At 32.3% G+C, this 21,212-nt stretch overlaps 1 protein-coding gene across 1 annotated transcript; it reads right to left on the bottom strand.

Annotated features, from left to right (window-relative positions):
• Positions 1-657: 657 nt before the first annotated feature.
• LOC123261105 lies at positions 658-19,291 on the bottom strand. The gene is made up of 2 exons (XM_044722598.1): positions 19,150-19,291; positions 658-2,879 (listed from the first exon to the last, which is right to left on the bottom strand). Exons 1-2 carry the CDS (start codon positions 19,218-19,220, stop codon positions 998-1,000), a joined length of 1,953 nt encoding a protein of 650 aa, XP_044578533.1. The 5' UTR covers positions 19,221-19,291; the 3' UTR covers positions 658-997.
• Between the last annotated feature and the right edge of the window lie 1,921 nt (positions 19,292-21,212).

Here is a 21,212-nt window from a genome sequence, read left to right as displayed (position 1 = left end):
GGTGAAAATTATAAATTATCGGTGTTTATAGCAATCTTACTTATTTATTGTAATTTTATCAAATTTTCTCAAAATTTATCTTCTTCTCATGCTGAAAGTAAAAAATGAGTTTTTTAAAATGTATCTTATAATTACCAGAGTCAAAATCTGCAACGTTCATGCAACATCTCAGACATTATAAACGTAAATAAATGCTTCTGATTTTGACTTGGGCAATTGTTGTTTTTAGCTCTAAGTCACGCTCAAAGTTCTGAATCAAATTCAAAATTTATATTTTATGTTAATAGTATCAATAATATTTACTTGAGAAAGAATTCATGGAATCTATAACTAATTCAAGAAGACATTCAAAGGATTCGTTTAATTGCATGTTTCATTTATCATCAACATTTTTTAATATGAACCAGTAACTCTGAGACAGCGATTTCTACTGATTTCATAATAATACATTACTCAAAATCAAATTTATTAATAGAATAATTTTTGACAATTAATTAGCTTTTTTAATTCGATAATGATGTTACGTAATATAAAGTTACTAAAAATCGAACTTAAATAAACAATTTAAAAATACATATTTCGATTTGCAATATTAACAATTTCAAAAAAATTGTATAGATAAAAATTACAAATATTTGTAAAATTTGTTTTTTAAGTTAAAAAGTTTTTAATTATCTCAGTCAGTTTCCCAACAATTTGGAAGTTCAAAAACAAATTTTCCTATTTCCGTACATATTAGAGTTGCAGGCTTAACAAATTTTAATTCACTTATAAAAATTAGTCGATTGCTTATCTCTACTTCTTTTATATACGTTGTACCATATGCACATTTTTTTATATTAAAAACTTTCACAAAAAAGCCTTGCATTTTATGATTATCTTCATTGTTAAATTCAATAATAGATAATATTTCTCCAAATGTATTATTATAAAATATTATGGAATTACAGAATTTATTATCATTATCGTTCTTTCTGCTGTAATTAACTCCGTTCACTCAAATTTTAGCGTATGATGAAGCACAGTTAATTGGATTATAACCCATCTCTTGAAGTGTATCGAGTTCGGTTTCGTTAAGTATTGTGGTTTCAGCGCTGCTCATACATTGAAAATCTTTATTAATTACAGTTCCGTCATTCAAGTTAGGCATCTTCATAGTGTCACGTATAAATTGCTTGGTTTCAGGAGAAATAACATCGCTATAAACTGGGGATTCTATGAATTTGGTCATTAAAAACCTGGTCACTATTTGGTCAGCTCTCCCATGAGGGCTCGTTACTTTGTCCATAACTTTCTTGTTCCAAGATTCATAAATCGATGCGTTATGTACCCACATTGGACCTAAATTTTTAATTTTTCTCGCCAAGTGAGTTAATAAATGAATATTATAACTCATTTGATTTAACCCAAATAATTCTTCAAACTGTGTGACATATTGTTCTATAAGATTTCCAGCATGCTCAAGATCAGTTCTTGATATAGAATCTTTATTGAAAATGTGCACAGCTTGAGACAGGAGAGTAAAATGTTTGATATATTTAATGTCTAATATACCATCCAAACACGGTGCAGCGTAATCCAACCAGTTTCTTAATTCTGAGCCTTTCCAATTATTAAATGTTTCTAACTTTCGTGGTAAACGACTTCGACGTGATGGAGGTCTTATAGATAATAAGCGATTATTAATTCTTTCCTGACTAGTTGGATCACCAATGTAATATGGAGTATCTGTAGCTGTAAAAAATAAATTTGAGTGTTGTCGTCCAGCTCCCAAAAAAACTGCATGTAAACTGTCAACAGCAAGTCCATTACTTAAATCAAATTCTGGAAAAGCAGCTAAAGCAGAAATTCCCTTTATACCATTAGTTACTGTTTTGGATTCGTAAGAAATGAGCATATCACTTCTTATTTCTTCATCAGTGCGCAAATTTCCATAACTATGACTTCTTGGATATACGATTTTATGTCCATGATATTCTCCTGCTGCGTAACAAAACGAACATCCGTTGTAGCCATTAAACTGCTTCATTCTCATAATAAGTAATCTTGCTAGAGAATCAACAGTACAAGTTATAACAGCAAACTTTGATAAAATTTTTTGTCCTTCGGAAGTTTTCCAAGCAATTTCAGTTTCGTGCAATTCTTGTAATTTCTTCACTATTGGATCTAACATGAGGTTTAAAGATGGATGACATGTATCTACAAAAACTTCTGCCAAAAGCATGTGCTTCTTACGTAGATGTGGTGATAATTCATTAATCTGAAAGTAAATAGGCCATGCGCTAGCTTTTGACAATTTTGCTACTTGACAACCATCTATATTGATTGTGAACGAATAATTTGATAGATTGTTCAAGAAATTGCCAAATGAACTCAAATTTTTATATACTTGTCCATCAAAGATGTCTTCCATAGCTGATGAATCTTTTTTTTCTCTCGTAAATCGATAACTCAATGACTTCTCAATACCTGGGATTTTAAATATACCAGATAATTGGCTACTTAAGTTTAGCTGAAGAAAATAATGGACATTTTCTGATTTTTTATTTGGACCACATGATTCGCAACTACAATTTTTATATGGCGTTATCCCTGTTCCAAGATTTTCTTTACAGATACCGCAATAAATATGACGGGTAATCAATGATTCATCACGATGTAATGCTTTCCATAGAGCTTTTTTAGCTGTCGGAAGGTTATTATTACTATGAGTTAATTTCATCCAAGTAAGCATGGACAATGTCACTTCAAAGGAAAGGTTATTGCGCATAGATATTGCAATTATAGCCAACAAGTGATCATTTTCATTAAAAGTAGATTTAGAAACAAATGGAAAGGTAAATATTGATTTATTGACACTAAAAAAAGGTTTGCTTGAACTATGTTTTGTCACAAACTCTCCAAGAAGGAGAGTTTCCGTAATTATTTTGTTCTTCTTGATTATTTAGGATCAGGATCAGGAATTCTAATTTTAAAATAAAACACTCGATGTTGGGGTGAATAATTATAACTAATTTATTCCCCAATGGGAGGAAACTCTAGCAATGACTAGAGAAAAACTCCTCGAAGATAGATACAGATGCGTATGATGTGAAACTGTGTGTATGTGTAAGTATAAATAATTGTACTAGGCGCACAATAGGGGTGAGAGATGATCTCAGCCGCCGTTAGGTTGTTGAGGTCAACCGTCAACCTGCTGATAAAGATCCGAGAGGATAAAATGTTTTTATGAATTGAGAATATGAAATAGTTAGTTAGTTAAATTGAGATCAGTTGAAAGTTAATTATTTAGATTAAATATGTTTCGTGATAATAATTGGAATTTAAATTGGTTGAATTTAATGCAAATATTCACGCGAGTCTAGATCAATTATAATGTCAATATTTAACACGTGGGAAGCTCTAAGTTTGATAATTTGTTCTACAAGATAATTTTTATTATGAAGTTAAATTTATTAGAAATTTATTTTATTTTTAATTATGTCCAAAGAGACTTGAAATTAAAACAATTAATTAAAGATGATGAAATCACGCTTCTTTATTGCACGGCATGCAAGTTAAACAATGGCTGCGACGCCAACAAACTACTGCGTCACAAGTATCAAATTTAAATTTAATTATTCTGAAATTATATTATTTTTTACGGCGATAAAGAACACAAATTAATAATTTAATGAATTGAATTGAAATCAAATAGCGAATGTACTGTTATATAAATTATTGAACAAAGAAAAAGGCACAAAGTAGGATCAGTGTTAGTGAGGCTAGCGGGTATATTGTGTCGGTTACAAGTCCCAAACACAACTCAACTGTGCACATGGCGTCTGGCGCCTCGTGCTTCGTGCCGGCCGGGCTTCTTCCCGCTAGCTCATGGTGCGCAGGTGCGGCAGCCATTACAAACGTGTTATTGGACGTGTTCGCGGAGAACAGTCATAGAAATGACTCTTGTTGAGTCTCGAGTCTGGTTAAGCTTTTGGTATAGTTATGAGAGTCGGGGTGACCAACTCTCTTTTGCCTTGGCGGCAAAACAGGTATAGTTATGAGAGTCGGGGTGACCAACTCTCTTTTGCCTTGGCGGCAAAACAGGTATAGTTATGAGAGTCGGGGTGACCAACTCTCTTTTGCCTTGGCGGCAAAACACACTCCCCCCGTTGCGAATGTGTAAGCAAGATGATATGATATGTTGTGCAGTGTAATACAGTAGTTATTACATAACAATAAGATTAGGCATTAATAGGTAATGGACATAATAGAGTGATGTTCCGTTTGAACAGTCCTCGTGTTGTTCGGATAGATGCTAGTCGGGTAACTCCATCGTCTCCAGGGTGGATTTCGACCACCACACCCAGTTCCCATCGCATACATGGTTGATTTATGTCCATCAGTAATACAATCTGGTTAGGTTTGATTTCTTCTTGAGTAGAATGCCATTTTTGACGAATTTGAAGCTCGTGAAGGTATTCCAAATACCAGCGCTTCCAAAAGTCTTGTCTTGCCTTAGTGACGAATTGCCATACGCTTAGACGATTGTCTGCAACATTAGAAAAATCAGTTTCAGGCAGCATTGTGAGAGGACGCCCTATTAAAATATGAGCAGGTGTTAATGCGATAGGATCATTTGGATCGCTAGATAGCGTGCATAGAGGTCTAGAGTTAAGTATAGCTTCAATTTGTACAGTTAAGGAATTCAACTCTTCAAAAGTCAGAAGTTGATCCTTCACCACCCTCTTAAAATGATGTTTAAAAGACTTTACTGCCGCCTCCCAAATGCCCCCAAAATGCGGTGATAGTGGTGGATTGAATTTCCAAACAATGTTTTTTCTAACTGCATAATCATTGACTAAATTTTGATGAGATTTAGATGTAAAAAGTGCATAAAGTTCTTGTAATTGGTTATTAGTGCCTACAAAATTGGTACCATTATCAGAATAAACATGAGACGGGACCCCCCGGCGACCAATAAACCGTCCGAAAGCTCCCAGGAAGCCATCCGTAGTCAGGTCACTAGCAATCTCAAGATGGACCGCCTTAGTGGCCATGCAAATAAAAACGCACCCATAGACTTTAACCTTAGTTCGATTTCTAAATTTTCGTTCTTTTATGAACAAAGGTCCAAAATAGTCTACTCCCACGTGAGAAAACGCGGCTGATTCTGTAACTCTGGCACTAGGTAGGTCAGCCATCTTCCCTTGAAGTATCACAGGACGATGTCTAATGCATTCCACGCATCTTTTGACAACTCGCCTTATCTGACCTTTTCCATCCAGTAACCAGAATTTATGACGTAAGTTTGATAATGTTGCTTGGATACCAGAGTGGTATGCATTTTTATGTGTTTCTCTAATAATTAAGTCTGTAACATAGTGATGTGAAGGCAGTAAAATGGGATGTTTTGTAGAAAATGAAATAAGGGCGTGTTTTAAACGACCACCTACTCGTAACAAACCGTTTTGATCAATAAAAGGATTTAGACAACGTAATCTTAGATTTTTAGTGTCTCCAGTTTCTTTAAGTTGTTCTATTTCATAATGGAATTGTTCTTGTTGAATTAATGTAAGTATTCGAATTTCTGTTTTTGATTTTTCTTCAACACTAAGCGGTTTATGTTTAAACGGACTTGATTTGAGCATACGTAAAATGAATGAAAAAGAATTTATGAGAGTTGCATAAGATGAAAAGCGTTGGAAGAGGTCACTGGTAGATGCTAGTAGACAGGTGTTTTTTCGTAAACCTGGTAGTTCTGAAGGAACAGACTGAATAGAAATAGGCCAGGTATTAGGATCTTGTGTAAGCCACGTAGGACCCTCAAACCACGTTTTGTTTTTAAGAAAATCGGACGGTAATTGACCTCGAGATAAAGAGTCGGCAGGATTATCACTAGTTCTAATATGTCGCCATTCTACATCATTCCCAAGAGATTGTATTTCAGAAACTCGATTTGATTCAAAGACTTTAAGAGTGTGGGGCGAGCGTTTGAGCCATTGTAAGACAATAGTTGAATCTGACTAAAAGACTATTTTATTACAAGTGAAATTAAGCGCAGGAAGTGCTTCTTTGTATAATCTAGAAAGTAGTTGTGCTCCACACAGTTTTAATTTAGGTATGGTTACCTCTTTAATTAGCGCGACTCTAGATTTTGAACAAGCTAATTTGATAATTACTTGACCTTGTTGATTCATTGAACGTACATATAAGCAGGCTCCGTAGCCTATTTTACTAGCATCACAAAACCCGTGTATCTCGATATTACTAGCATTGGGAATAACAATGTTACGTTCAACCGCAAATTCTCTAATTAAAGGTAGTTGTTCAGCAAATTTACACCAACGAGTGTGTAATTCTTGTGGTACTGTTTCATCCCAGTGAACCTTTACCTTCCAACATGCTTGTACCATCGCTTTAGCAGCAAGTACTACTGGACCTAAGATCTCGAGTGGATCGAAAATTTTTGCGATATCAGATAAGATTGTTCTTTTAGTCATCTTTTTCAAAGAATTAAGTGAATTGACAGTATAAATAAATTCATCAGTTGAAGAGTTCCAGACAATACCAAGAGTTTTAGAAATAGGGTCATCATTAATAGCACAATCCAAGTCAAGCGTTCTTTGGTCAAAGTTGTCTAGTGCATGTTTATGATTGGAGGCCCACTGACGGAGTTCAAAACCCTCCTTTCTTACTAATTGAATTATTTCGTCGCGTAATTGCAAAATTTCAGGTAAAGAATTAGTCCCGGTTAACAAATTATCAACATATAAATCGCGTTTAAGTACAATCGAGGCGTTTGGGAAGTTATGACGTTCGTCGTCAGCTAATTGATTTACTGTACGTGTGGCCAAAAATGGAGCAGCAGATACTCCAAAGGTGACTCGTTGTAATTCAAAAGTGCTAATTTTGTCGTTATGATAATGAAAAATTCTTTGAAATTTATGATGATCTGGATGGACCCGGATTTGTCTATACATTTGAGCAATATCAGAAGTCATAGCGTAAACATAGATACGGAAACGTAATAGAATAGTAAATACGTTATCTTGTACAGTAGGCCCAGTCAGCAGAACCTCATTCAAGGAGATACCTTTATCAGATTTTGCAGATGCGTCGAATACAACGCGTACCTTGATGGTAGTGCTAGATGTTTTTATGACGGGATGGTGTGGTAAATAGTAGCCCGGCTCTTGATCATGTGATACGAGTACCATATGACCAAGGTCGATGTACTCCTGCATTACTTTATTGTACTCAATCTTAAGTTGCTGATCTAAATTTAATCTTCTCTGTAAAGAGAGAAATCTTTTATAAGCTTGTTGTTTAGAATTACCAAAATCTACATTCTCGACTTTAAAGGGTAATTTCACAATATATCTCCCACTTGCATCTCGGGTAGTGTTAAGTTGGTAATGTGTCTCACAAAGAGAATCATCTAAGGTTCTAGACCCTTTAGGATTAACGTCCTTTATTATCCAAAAAACGAGTTAATTGATTTGACAAATCTAAAAGTTGACATGATACAGGTTGTGTATCGTTATCCTCATTGACTCCCCCCGCTACAACCCAACCAAGTTGTGTTTTCTGTATAATTAAATCACAATCTTCATGTGAGCGATTAATTTGTCCAATTGACAGCAAGGCTAAAGTGGTTCCGGAACCAATGAGAACATCTACTGGTCGCGGAAGATGAAAGAGTGGATCAGCCAAGGCTATGTTATTTGGTATATCTATTTTATCACGTGGAAATACTTCGTTAGGACTCAAATCAGTGATTTTTTCAACTGTCAAAAAGGATAATGATTTTTGAAATTTATTGTTTAAGGATTTGCATACTACTTGAATAAGATGTTTAGAAAAAGTTTGTATTCCATTAACTGCACCGGTTGGAATAGAACAAGTTTGGGTAGGTAATTTCAATCTATTAATTAAATTTTCGGTAATGAAGTTTGCAGTAGCACAAATATCAAGTAACGCACGAGCTTGTACGAATTTACCATTAGAATCACGCATCTGGATGAGAGCGCTCATCATTAATTGAAATCTTGGTGATCTAAGTGTTGTGGTTAGGTATTATATTTTTGTTCTGATTTGTATAAGTGTTTGAATTTTGCTTGTAATGTAGCATAGTGTGGTGAAATTTATGACAAAGCTTGCAGTGGATGGAAGTACAGGGTCCTTTATGTTCACGTAAGCAGTTAGGACAGAGTCGGGAGGCCTTAACAAATTTAACACGTTGGTCAACTGTTAGTGAATTGAAATTTGGACATTTATAGAGAGGGTGGTTACCCTTACAATGAGGAAAAGCTATCAAGGGTGTTGTCATGAGTGCTCGTGCAGTCGGTTCAGTTTTTTGTGATTTATTAGCGTTGAATGTTCGGTCAGTACGTTTACGTTTGAACGAGTTACCGGTGTCATGATGTTGATTCGGTTTACGTGAACTAAATCGAAAAGCTGTCTTAGTCACGAATTTACCAAACTGTTCAATTGTCGAAAGTGTTTTCATTGTCAAATGTCTCCTCCCATTTTTCTCTAATATATATGGGTAATTTACGTTCCAGCACCCGTACAATGAATGCATCAGTCGGTTTCGCATTAAGTGTTTCTAATTCATTTAAATGCTGGCGAGCTTGATCTATAAATTTAGTGAAATTTTCATTAGTAGGTTTTTCTATAATATCTAAATCCAGAAGGGCATCGTAATGTTTGTTAACTAAAGCTAGTTCCTTTTGATAAGTTTCAGTTAAAAGATCCCATGCTTTAGTGTAATTTTCTGCACTTGCATCATAAAGCGAAAGCTTGTTAGATGCTGCGCCAGTTAAAGATGCACGAAGATAATACAATTTATTTACGTCATCAAGATCTTTACGAACATCAATTAAGGATTTGAACATATTTTTAAATGAAAGCCAATTTTCAAAGTTCCCGTCAAATTTAGGTAATTCTGCAGTTGGAAGTTTAGCAAGACGTTGTGTTTCAAAGGTAGTATTTCCGACTGATGTATCTCGTGAGGATATATTTTTATTATGTGAATTGTTCCCCTTAGCATTGGATTGATTTAAAGTATGTAGTTGACTGGCAAGTGCAAAGTATGCAGTTCGTGTGTCGTCTGCGAGGGTAACTTCTGCATTATCGGGATCAGTCATTTCTAATTCGTCGATGGTCGTATCGTAATGTTCATATAATTGTTTGACCTTAGCAAAACGTAAGTTTATAGCTACTAGATCAACATTTTCTTGTGTTAGTCCAGTTTGGACTGCATTGACTTGTTTAAAATCAGTAGACGTTTTTTGTCTAAGGGAATGTCTGTTTTATTCATTTTGAAATAATTTTAAATAATAGTAGTAATAAAAAATAAAATTATAATAATAGTAATATTAAATAATTGATTAATAATCAATTGCATTACTTAAGTAATAAATTGACTATCGTATGTCAGTCAATTAGTTAAATAAATATTGACGCAAGTAATTAATTTTTAATCGTTGGTTAATTAAGAAATAGTAATATGTAATAATATAAATTAAATATTTAAATAATTAAGTTATTAAAATAATTAAGTAGTAATTATTGAGAGATAATAATTGAGGAAGAAAATTGAGAGACTTATCTTTTATTGTTAGATGTCCAGCGATGTTGATGTTGATTGACACTTCCTTCTATCCACTCGTACACCAGGGTTCGTGAGCTCAGACCTCACAGGAGGCACCAAATGTTTTGTCGCAAACTCTCCAAGAAGGAGAGTTTCCGTAATTATTTTGTTCTTCTTGATTATTTAGGATCAGGATCAGGAATTCTAATTTTAAAATAAAACACTCGATGTTGGGGTGAATAATTATAACTAATTTATTCCCCAATGGGAGAAAACTCTAGCAATGACTAGAGAAAAACTCCTCGAAGATAGATACAGATGCGTATGATGTGAAACTGTGTGTATGTGTAAGTATAAATAATTGTACTAGGCGCACAATAGGGGTGAGAGATGATCTCAGCCGCCGTTAGGTTGTTGAGGTCAACCGTCAACCTGCTGATAAAGATCCGAGAGGATAAAATGTTTTTATGAATTGAGAATATGAAATAGTTAGTTAGTTAAATTGAGATCAGTTGAAAGTTAATTATTTAGATTAAATATGTGTCGTGATAATAATTGGAACTTAAATTGGTTGAATTTAATGCAAATATTCACGCGAGTCTAGATCAATTATAATGTCAATGTTTAACACGTGGGAAGCACTACGTTTGATAATTTGTTCTACAAGATAATTTTTATTATGAAGTTAAATTTATTAGAAATTTATTTTATGTTTAATTATGTCCAAAGAGACTTGAAATTAAAACAATTAATTAAAGATGATGAAATCACGCTTCTTTATTGCACGGCGTGCAAGTTAAACAATGGCTGCGACGCCAACAAACTACTGCGTCACAAGTATCAAATTTAGATTTTATTATTCTGAAATTATATTATTTTTTACGGCGATAAAGAACACAAATTAATAATTTAATGAATTGAATTGAAATCAAATAGCGAATGTACTGTTATATAAATTATTGAACAAAGAAAAAGGCACAAAGTAGGATCAGTGTTAGTGAGGCTAGCGGGTATATTGTGTCGGTTACAAGTCCCAAACACAACTCAACTGTGCACATGGCGTCTGGCCAGTGCAGCCAGATCGTGGGTAGAAGTTACCCTTTCCCTAGACCTCTACCCACACGCCACACAATGATACACTACTGTATCCGTGAGCGAGCAGCGTCGATGTTGCTCGGAAGGAGCCGAGAGCGACCGAAGTCCGTTGCCCCTCGCGCGCCAAAGTTCCACCACCAAACCGCCAGCATTTACTCCAATACATGGAAGCTGAGCACGTTCGTGAGTCGGCAAGCCAAAAGTGAGGCTTGGAAAAAAATGAAGTCAGCGCGAGGATCCTCGCGTGTGACGTCATGCGTCAAATTTTTTATGTTTTCAGGTTCTTCTTTTATAAATTATAAATTATAATAATAATAATAATAATAATAATAATTATTATTATTATTATTTATCATTAATAATTGTTATTACGGTTAATTCTTACTCGGAATTCCTAAATGCAAGTTAAATATAAATTACCACTATGTCCCTGTAAGATGCCTTGATAGGCGCGCGGTAAATTTTTTGGCTCGGGTGCCTAAAGTACCGGGTTCGAGAACTCGGCAATTTTTTTTTTTTTTTTTTTTTTTAAACAAAAATTTTTTTTATTTTGTTTTTTTAATACAAATTATTGTTATTACTTGTTAATTTTTTTTTTGCTTATAATTAAATTTTTACACAAGCAAACGTTTAAAATTTATTATTAAAATTGTAATTATTGTTTTATTGTTATTCTTACTATTATTATTATTATTGTTATTGTTATGTCCGAATTAATTATAATTAAATAATTATTTGTAGAGTGGGCCTTGAGGAGGCTCGGACACGCCTTTCGATAGATTTTCTCTTGTAGATAAAATACAAGAGTTTTATTTTTAATGTGGATTTCGAACGCCTCCTGGTAACCAGGGTTCCTAACGGTGAATTTAAAGAGAAGTCGATTACAGAAACCGAACTTACCTTCGTCCCTTACGAATTTTGTTGTTGATTGAAGTTTGAGCTGTCGATCGGTAGATCCTGGACTGGTTTCTCTTCCTTCTCTCGTGGTTGAGATCGATGTGATGAAAGAGGTTCAGGAACTAATCTTAGAAATGATGGATTCCACGATATTCGGAGTTTTACTGTTTATTCAATATTTAGCCGCCCTACGGGCGAGACGCACTCAATGCACAATATTTCACTTAATAACTATTCACTTATAACTATATTTTATGATTTAGAATGTTTTATTATGAGTTCATGAACAGAGTAACGACTCAGGCGGATACTTAGATCCGCCTTTAAATTAATTAATAGATCGAAAAGTTAGAATTTAGAGAAAGATATCACTACGGACAACGGGGCCCTCGATCCTGCTCGAAGAGCACACTGACGCGATTCGTAGACGATATAATTCAAAGAATCAAAAGAGAGAATAGTAAATTTAGAATTTCGTATAAGCGACCTAGTGCTTTATACTGCCTCGTACGTAACGCGGTACAAGGACACACACGGGCTCTACGAGGATACCTTCCCTCGTATTCTTTAATAAAAGATTGAACGCGCGTCCCGCGGTGCTTAGGGTTTTTAAGCACTCGGGTCGCGACTTTTGGAAGGGAATTGAATTTTGTTATTGGTCTAAAATTTGCAAGTTTGACAGAACGTGGACACGGTGTGCTCAAGGCGTGATCGAGGTGTTGTCCGTCCGATTGTCCTTCAAAGTGCAAGCGCTGCACTTTTCGTCGTGAGGCAGAGACCCTGAGTGTTATATGAGGCGACGCCGGATATAACATTATCATTATCATTATTATTATTGTTAATATTATGGTTAATAGTTAATGATAACTTGAAATTCCTAAACGCAATTTAAATATAAGTTTACTCATACTCAGTAAGCTGCCTTGATAGGCGCGCGGTAGATCTTTTGGCTCGGGTGCCTAAAGTACCGGGTTCGAGAGCCCGGTAATGTTTTTTTTTTTTTTTTTTTTTTTCAAACAAAAATTTTTTTTATTTTGTTTTTTTAATACAAATTATTGTTATTACAATGCCTTTCAATGATTCGTACCGGTCAAGAATTTTACGGAAAATGGAAACATCAAAATTTGGCCAACTCTAAATAAAGAGATCACTAAGTAAAAAATTTATATAAATACTAGCGGTTTCCCGCCCGCTTCGCTGGGCGAATTGAAAAGGAAATAAATTAAATTTTATGTTTTATTTTTATTTATTTTTTTTCATATTTTTTATATCTCAAATTTCTTTTCTATATCTCATGTGTTTAGAAAATGCAATGCTTTTAATCTGTTACATTTTCGCGATCCCGTAATGAGAACAATTCATCGATTATGTGATCAGCAAAAATAAAATGTATGTAAAATTCTTAGTCCGTTGACTGAATAGCTATATGTAATGTTAAATTTTGGAAACGGTACAATGACTTTTTTGCCGCTGCCAAAGAGACGATTGTTGTAAGAAAATATCATTATTAAGTAAGAAAAATATTTAAATCCGTTGACGTTGGAGGCCATCTCGGTATTTGTCTGTTTCTCTTGAGATTCTATCAAATTTTATATTTGTAGGAACTGTATTTAAAGAATATGAATTTTTTGACAATTATCATTCCCGTACTCCTATGTGGGGGAGGAACTTCGTAAGATCCTATTCGAGATGATTTTTACATTATAAATAAAAGATTCCAACAAAACTTTGAGTCTATAAAAACTATCGATTGGAAATGAGAAATTTTCATTGTTAATGCCCCCGCAATCCCTATCAGAAGTAGAATTTTTTGGAATCCGTTTTGAGATGATCTCCTCATGACAAATGAAAGATTCCGACCTAATTTCGAGTTTGTAAAAGTTACAGTTTGAAAATGGAAATTTGAAATTCTAACACCCAGCCCCGCACTCCCTGTTGGAAATAGAATTTATTGAAATCCGTTTTGAGATGATCTCTACATGACAAATAAAAGATTTTTACCAAATTTACAGCTTTTAGAATCTATATTTTGGAAATTAAGATTTTTTTTTGTCAACACCCACCCTCGCAATCCTTATTGGGGGTGATTCGTCGTTAAATCCGCTCTTAGATTATTTCTACATCACATGTAGAAGATTTTTACCAAATTTGGAGTCTATAAGAACTATATTTTACAAACGGGAAATTTTCATTATCAATGCCCCCGCAATCCCTTAACTGAAATAGACATCATACACGAAGATTCTCACCGAATTTGGAGTCTGTAGAAGTTACAGTTTGGAAATGAAAATTTTAGATTTTAACACCCACCTCCGCAATTCCTATCGGAAGTAGACTTTATTGAAATCCATTTTGAGGTGATCTCTACATAAGAGATAAAAAATTTCTACCAAATTTAGAGTTTTTAGAAGCTATAGTTTGTAAATTAAGATTTTTTATGGTTAACACTCACCCCCACGATCATTATTGGAGTTGATTTGTTGTAAAATCCATTATTAGATCATTTTTATATCACATATAGAAGACCTCTACTAAATTTGGAGTTTATAGGAGCTATAGCTTGGAAATTAAAAATTTTAATTATTAACACCCACCCCCGCAACCCCGTGTGGGGTAGGATATCGTTAAATTCGTTTATAAATTATTTTTACATCACTTACAAAAAATTCATACAAAATTAGGATTCTCTAGGAGCTATAGCTCGGAAATTTTAAATTTTCATTGTTAACGCCCACCCCCGCAATCCATATTGAGAGTAGATTGTCATAAAATCCGCTCTTAGATCATTTCTACATCACATATAGGAGATTCCTGCCAAATTTGGAGTAAATAGGAGCTATAGTTTAAAAATGGGAATTTTCCATTGTCAATGCCCCCGCAACCCCTTGTAGGTAGAATTTCGTAAAATCCGTTCTTAGCTGACCTTTACACGGCGAAAGGAATATTCCTACCAAATTTCAAGTCTCTACGCTTTATGGTTTCAGAGATATCGTGATGAGTCAATATATAGGTGGAAATTTCTTATATATATATAGATTATATATTTTGAAACAGAAAAACGATTAAATAAAAACTCACCAAGACTGCAAGAACATTAAAAAGAAGAAATCACTTTTGGTTTGATTTCACTCACTTTGAATATCCATAAAATTAATTCTTAATTGAGTAGCATTTCACTAAATTATCATCAACACTACATTAACTAAAATTCTATTATTATTAAGGAATCACCTTATTAACAAAAAAAAAATTATAGATTATTTAACTTTACTCAATTAAGCTCACTTAAATCCGGTCTAATAGATTTTATTAAATCAATAAGATCAGTTTTTTTTAATATTTATCGTGACAGCTGTCTGATAATATTTTTATTTTGACACAATAAAAAAAGTGTCAAAACAAATGTCATCCTAAATATAAGCATACTGAAGTTATGTATTTACAAATAATTAACCTATTTCAATTTAATAACTAAAATAATATATTTATAAACTAAAAAATTAATATTATTTACAAAGAATATTCAACCAATATTATTAATAAGTATATTTACAAAATAATTAACTAATGTAAATAAAAATAAAATTTAAAGTTCAATAAATAAAACAATAAAATAACCAAATATAAAATAACAAATTAAAAAAAAAATTTTTTCCAATTTTTTTTTTCGAAATGGATTTAAATAATTTGGATTTAGAACAATTAATAGTAAATGGAGATAAAACATTTGAACCTCACGATTGGTCTCATGAAATTAAAAAACAAATAATTGGTAAGTCAATAATAGTCATTATTTGTTTATCATGTTTGATACAAATCCATACATCATTGATCAATTTTTTTGACTCAAGAAAATATATTGGATAGCTTTAATTATTTTAGTTATCGAATATTTTAGTTACTTATGTAACACTTTCTTTAGTGAAGAATATTTTCTTGACTGTAGAAAATTTTTTCTTGCTCTAAAACAACTTATGTCTTTCTGAATACTTTTTTCATTGATAATTAAATTTTTCTTTGAGTATAAGATCAATTAATTTCACAAAAATCATTAAGAATTTTTTTTTGTTCTTAAATAGATTTTGTCGACCAGATTGATGGGATTTATGTCATTGGATGCACTACTATTGTGAAAATTTTTTTGAGAGATTGTCGCATTCATGAGGCAATGGCTTTTAAAGAATCACAAAGTGATTCTTATAGAATTGCATATGATCAAGCACGAAATGTAAAACATTAAATTTCCTTGATTAGTATTAGAGTTAATAATTAATTTTGCTTAATAATTAACAATAATAATTTCTTTTTATTTTCAATAGGGATCATTCATCAGGGCTCTTTATGACACCTTCTTGTTTTTTAAGGAATTCCGCGACAATTTATTCTCTTTAACCGAACAAAAATTAAAAAGATTGGCCAATCAAGAACGATTAAAATTTGAATGGAGAAAAAAAAATAATTCATAATTAATTATGATTCATTAAATTTTATTATTGATTTTAATACTCATAAGAGAATTTTATTTATTATTTATTGGCACCAGATGTACAGCTTGTCTAACAAACTCTGATACATCTTTCGCTTAAATCTACTTTTCTTACACTAATTTTATAATTTATTATTTTATTTTAGTATTCCAACTTAATAGTTAATCTATATTTCAATCTATAACGCTAGTAAATACTTTCTTCGACTTTGGGTCGTTTCCTTAGTTTCAGTTTATCGCATATAGCAGATTCTTTTCAAATTTGGAGCTTATAGGAGCTACAGCTCGAAAATTTAAAAATTTTAATTGTTAAAACCCACCCCCGCATCCCCCTGTGGGGAGGGATATCGTAAAATTCGTTCATAAATTATTTTTACATTACTTACAGAAAATTCATAAAAAATTATGAGTCTGTCAGAGCTGTAGCTCGGAAATTTAAAATTTTCATTGTTAACGCCCACCCCCGCAATCCATATTGGGGGTAGGCTGTCATTAAATCCGCTCTTGAATCATTTCTACATCCCATAGAACAGATTCTTACCAAATTTGGAGCCTATAGGAGCTACAGCTCGGAAATTTAAAATTTTCATTGTTAAGACCCACCCCGCACTCCTCTGTGGAGTGGGATATCGTAAAATTCGTTCATAAATTATTTTTACATCACTTACACAAAATTCATACAAAATTAGGAGTCTGTAGGAGCTAAAAGTCGAAAATTTTTAATTTTCATTGTTAACGTCCACCCCCGCAATCCATATTGGGAGTAGATTGTCATAAAATCCACTCTTAGATCATTTCTACCTCGCATATAGCAGATACTTATCAAATTTTGAGCCTTTAGGAGCAACAGCTAAAAAATTTAAAATTTTCATTGTTAAGACCCACCCCCGCATTCCTCTGTGGAGTGGGATATCGTAAAATTCGTTCATAAATTATTTTTACATCACTTACACAAAATTCATACAAAATTAGGAGTCTGTAGGAGCTAGATGTCGGAAATTTTTAATTTTCATTGTTAACGTCCACCCCCGCAATCCATTATTTGCGTTCGATAACTTTACAACTTCTTGGAGCAGCGGTCACAGGAGCTGTTGGTAGTTCCGGGTCCTCGAAAATATTTTTTACTAAGATTAAAAGCAAAATCTTGGTGTGTTTTAAAAATAACAGGACAATTGATCGCAAATAACTTTATAACTTCCTGGAGCAGCGGTCACAGGAAAATTAATTAATTTTTAGCTATCTTTTGTATTTTAAATTTCTTAGTACTTATTTTGTATGATTACTATGTTTTTAATCGTCTTTTTTAAAAATTAAAAAAATTTATATTTGTAAATATTTAGAGATGTCCAAAATTAAAGATATCTAAATTTACTGGTCTATATTTAGAGATGGATATTTTTTAAGTTTACGAATAATTAAAACTGTCAATTTTTTTATATTTCTAAATTTTCAGTTGTCTTTTTATTAACTTGTCTAAATTTATTCTTCTCCATTTTTTTAAATATCTGTCATTTCACTTGTTTGTTTTATGATTTGTCTAATTTCATAGATATCTTATTTTTAAATTTTATAATTTTATGCTTATCTTTTTTAAAATAATTCCAATTTTTCTGGTGACTAAATTTTTACATTACTATCTTTATTGATATCGAAATTTTGAATTATCCTTATTTAGACAAATAATTTTTTTATTATTTCTAATATAATATTTATATAAATTTTTTACTTAGTGATCTCTTTATTTAGAGTTGGCCAAATTTTGATGTTTCCATTTTCCGTAAAATTCTTGACCGGTACGAATCATTGAAAGGCATTGTAATAACAATAATTTGTATTAAAAAAACAAAATAAAAAAAATTTTTGTTTGAAAAAAAAAAAAAAAAAAAAACATTACCGAGCTCTCGAACCCGGTACTTTAGGCACCCGAGCCAAAAGATCTACCGCGCGCCTATCAAGGCAGCTTACTGAGTATGAGTAAACTTATATTTAAATTGCGTTTAGGAATTTCAAGTTATCATTAACTATTAACCATAATATTAACAATAATAATAATGATAATGATAACAATAATAATAATAATAGTAAGAATAACAATAAAACAATAATTACAATTTTAATAATAAATTTTATACGTTTGCTTGTGTAAAAATTTAATTATAAGCAAAAAAAAAAAAAATTAACAAGTAATAACAATAATTTGTATTAAAAAAACAAAATAAAAAAAATTTTTGTTTAAAAAAAAAAAAAAAAAAAAAAATTGCCGAGTTCTCGAACCCGGTACTTTAGGCACCCGAGCCAAAAAATTTACCGCGCGCCTATCAAGGCAGCTTACTGAGTATGAGTAAACTTATATTTAAATTGCGTTTAGGAATTTCAAGTTATCATTAACTATTAACCATAATATTAACAATAATAATAATAATAATTATTATTATTATTATAATTTATAATTTATAAAAGAAGAACCTGAAAACATAAAAAATTTGACGCATGACGTCACACGCGAGGATCCTCGCGCTGACTTCATTTTTTTCCAAGCCTCACTTTTGGCTTGCCGACTCACGAACGTGCTCAGCTTCCATGTATTGGAGTAAATGCTGGCGGTTTGGTGGTGGAACTTTGGCGCGCGAGGGGCAACGGACTTCGGTCGCTCTCGGCTCCTTCCGAGCAACATCGACGCTGCTCGCTCACGGATACAGTAGTGTATCATTGTGTGGCGTGTGGGTAGAGGTCTCGGGAAAGGGTAACTTCTACCCACGATCTGGCTGCACTGCGTCTGGCGCCTCGTGCTTCGTGCCGGCCGGGCTTCTTCCCGCTAGCTCATGGTGCGCAGGTGCGGCAGCCATTACAAACGTGTTATTGGACGTGTTCGCGGAGAACAGTCATAGAAATGACTCTTGTTGAGTCTCGAGTCTGGTTAAGCTTTTGGTATAGTTATGAGAGTCGGGGTGACCAACTCTCTTTTGCCTTGGCGGCAAAACATGTATAGTTATGAGAGTCGGGGTGACCAACTCTCTTTTGCCTTGGCGGCAAAACAGGTATAGTTATGAGAGTCGGGGTGACCAACTCTCTTTTGCCTTGGCGGCAAAACAAACTACTTTCATCATTAGAGTCACTGTCACTATTATCGTCGTTATTATCTTCGCTATCACTGTCAAGATTCATTGCACTTCGATCATTATTGTTTTCAATCCGTTTAGCATTATTGAATTCTTCAGAACTATCTGAAAAATTGTCTGGATTCGTTTAGGATTCGTAAAAATCATTTTTTTCTATCTTTTTATGTCTTGTGTTTGTCACAGATTTATGGTTATGAATGGTAATTTTTACAATTTTTTCGAATTATTCCAGCTTTAGAAGGTGAGTCCCGCATGAAAAAGCTATATATCCTTCATCATATACAAAAAATTATAATTTACATATATAAAAATATATGTAATTATATAAGGACCCATATGCAAAATTTTGCCGTTTCATATATACAATAATAATATATGTAGTATTATGTATTGATGTTATACTCATAACATATATTTCAATTATATTTTCAGCTATATAGGATTAAATATATTGTACATATTATAATCAACACTATATTATAAATAGTATAAGAACAGGGTGTTTTTCAGTATATTTTAAAATATACTTTAAATTATATGTTCATTGTAATATTAATATTAGCATTGGTACCAAAATTACAATAGAATGCTGAGGCCAAATAATTCTCTGAAAAAAGTTATATAAAAAAAAAAATTGGTTGTCTGTAAAGTCGGTTTACGGACGATAGTTTTACGTGATAACGTCATAAAGAAACATTGATGAAAAATTGCATACTTTTATAAATTCAATTGAATTATTATCACTGAATTATCATTATTTTGTATTTGAAAATTTTAAAATTTTAAATATTTAAAAAATATTTTAACAAAGAATAAGTACTTTAATACTATTAATACATTGATAATTAAAAATTGATATAATAATTTGATAATTGATATAATTATTATTATTTATTAGTATATTACACACCTGTGGCAAGAAAATGAGAAATGTCTCAGAACACATATATGTTGCCCGAGGCGAAGCCGAGGTCGACATATATGTGGTCTGAGATATTTATTATTTTCCTGCCATAGGTTTGTATACTATTTTTCTGTCCGACAGAGGCGGAAAGCGGCAATTTCGTTTAGCGCAGCGGGCCGAAAGTTGCCACTTTCCGCCTGGAGGGCAGAAAAATTATTTTATGATTTTTTATTATTATTTTATTAATTTATAGTTTTTATTTATTCGTAATTAATATTAATTATTAATATTATCAATAATAATAATTTGATATAATTTGACATAAATATTTTTAAAACTGGTTATAAACATTAATTTTTAATTTTCAAATATTATTTATAGTTTATAAACATTAATTTTTAATTTTCAAATATTATTTACAGTTTTTGCTAATTTAATTTAAGTAATTTGTTTAATTATTCACGAACAATTACTTAGTTATAGAACAATATTCGAACTGCTAGCTCTGACGTCACGCGAGAAGAGAGATGAGTGTGTCACAAGCCAACGCTAAGGTCTCTCTATCGTTTGTTTTATCGTGCTTCTCTATCGCTTGTTGCGCGCTATCGCTTGCACGAACAGGCTCAGGCGGAACGTTAATATTTTTCATGTGTGTTGCTGGTGTTCATCAATTTATAAGACGTTATCACGTCAAAAGAAAATATTTCGCGATGTGTTACTAATTTACTGAAATTCAGATTTGCTTCAACCGTAAACTCGATTGATCAAGTTGTTCTTGAAACATAAGATATACGACAAACTATTAATTTTTACTTTATTAATCTTTCCGTTTTGAGCTATTTCGACATATCACAAATATCTGGTATTATGTATGGTATTTTACAATAAAAAAATATATGTTGCCATATAATTGAAATTTTATAAATGAAAGTATACAGTAATAATCTATCTCAACATATATTTTACGAAAAATATATTTATCTATTATATAGTTTTCTATATAAGTAATTTTTATATAATAATAGTATATTGTATAACATATACTAAGTAATATACGGCACTAATATATTTGAGCTTATATTGAATCAAATATATTTTCTTTATATTAACAAAACATTCATCTATATATCTATA

The sequence above is a fragment of the Cotesia glomerata genome, linkage group LG3, assembly GCF_020080835.1.
Source record: "Cotesia glomerata isolate CgM1 linkage group LG3, MPM_Cglom_v2.3, whole genome shotgun sequence".
Classification (NCBI taxonomy): domain Eukaryota; kingdom Metazoa; phylum Arthropoda; class Insecta; order Hymenoptera; family Braconidae; genus Cotesia; species Cotesia glomerata.
This window is presented reverse-complemented; position numbering and strand designations above follow the sequence as displayed.

Excerpts from the sequence above, each read along its gene's own strand:
- LOC123261105 (XM_044722598.1), bottom strand. The coding sequence starts at position 19,220 with ATGAATCTTGACAGTGATAGCGAAGATAATAACGACGATAATAGTGAC. Across the intron at positions 2,880-19,149 it reads GACTCTAATGATGAAAGTAG|TTCAAGCAAACCTTTTTTTA; the intron begins TTTGTTTTGCCG and ends GACAAAACATAG.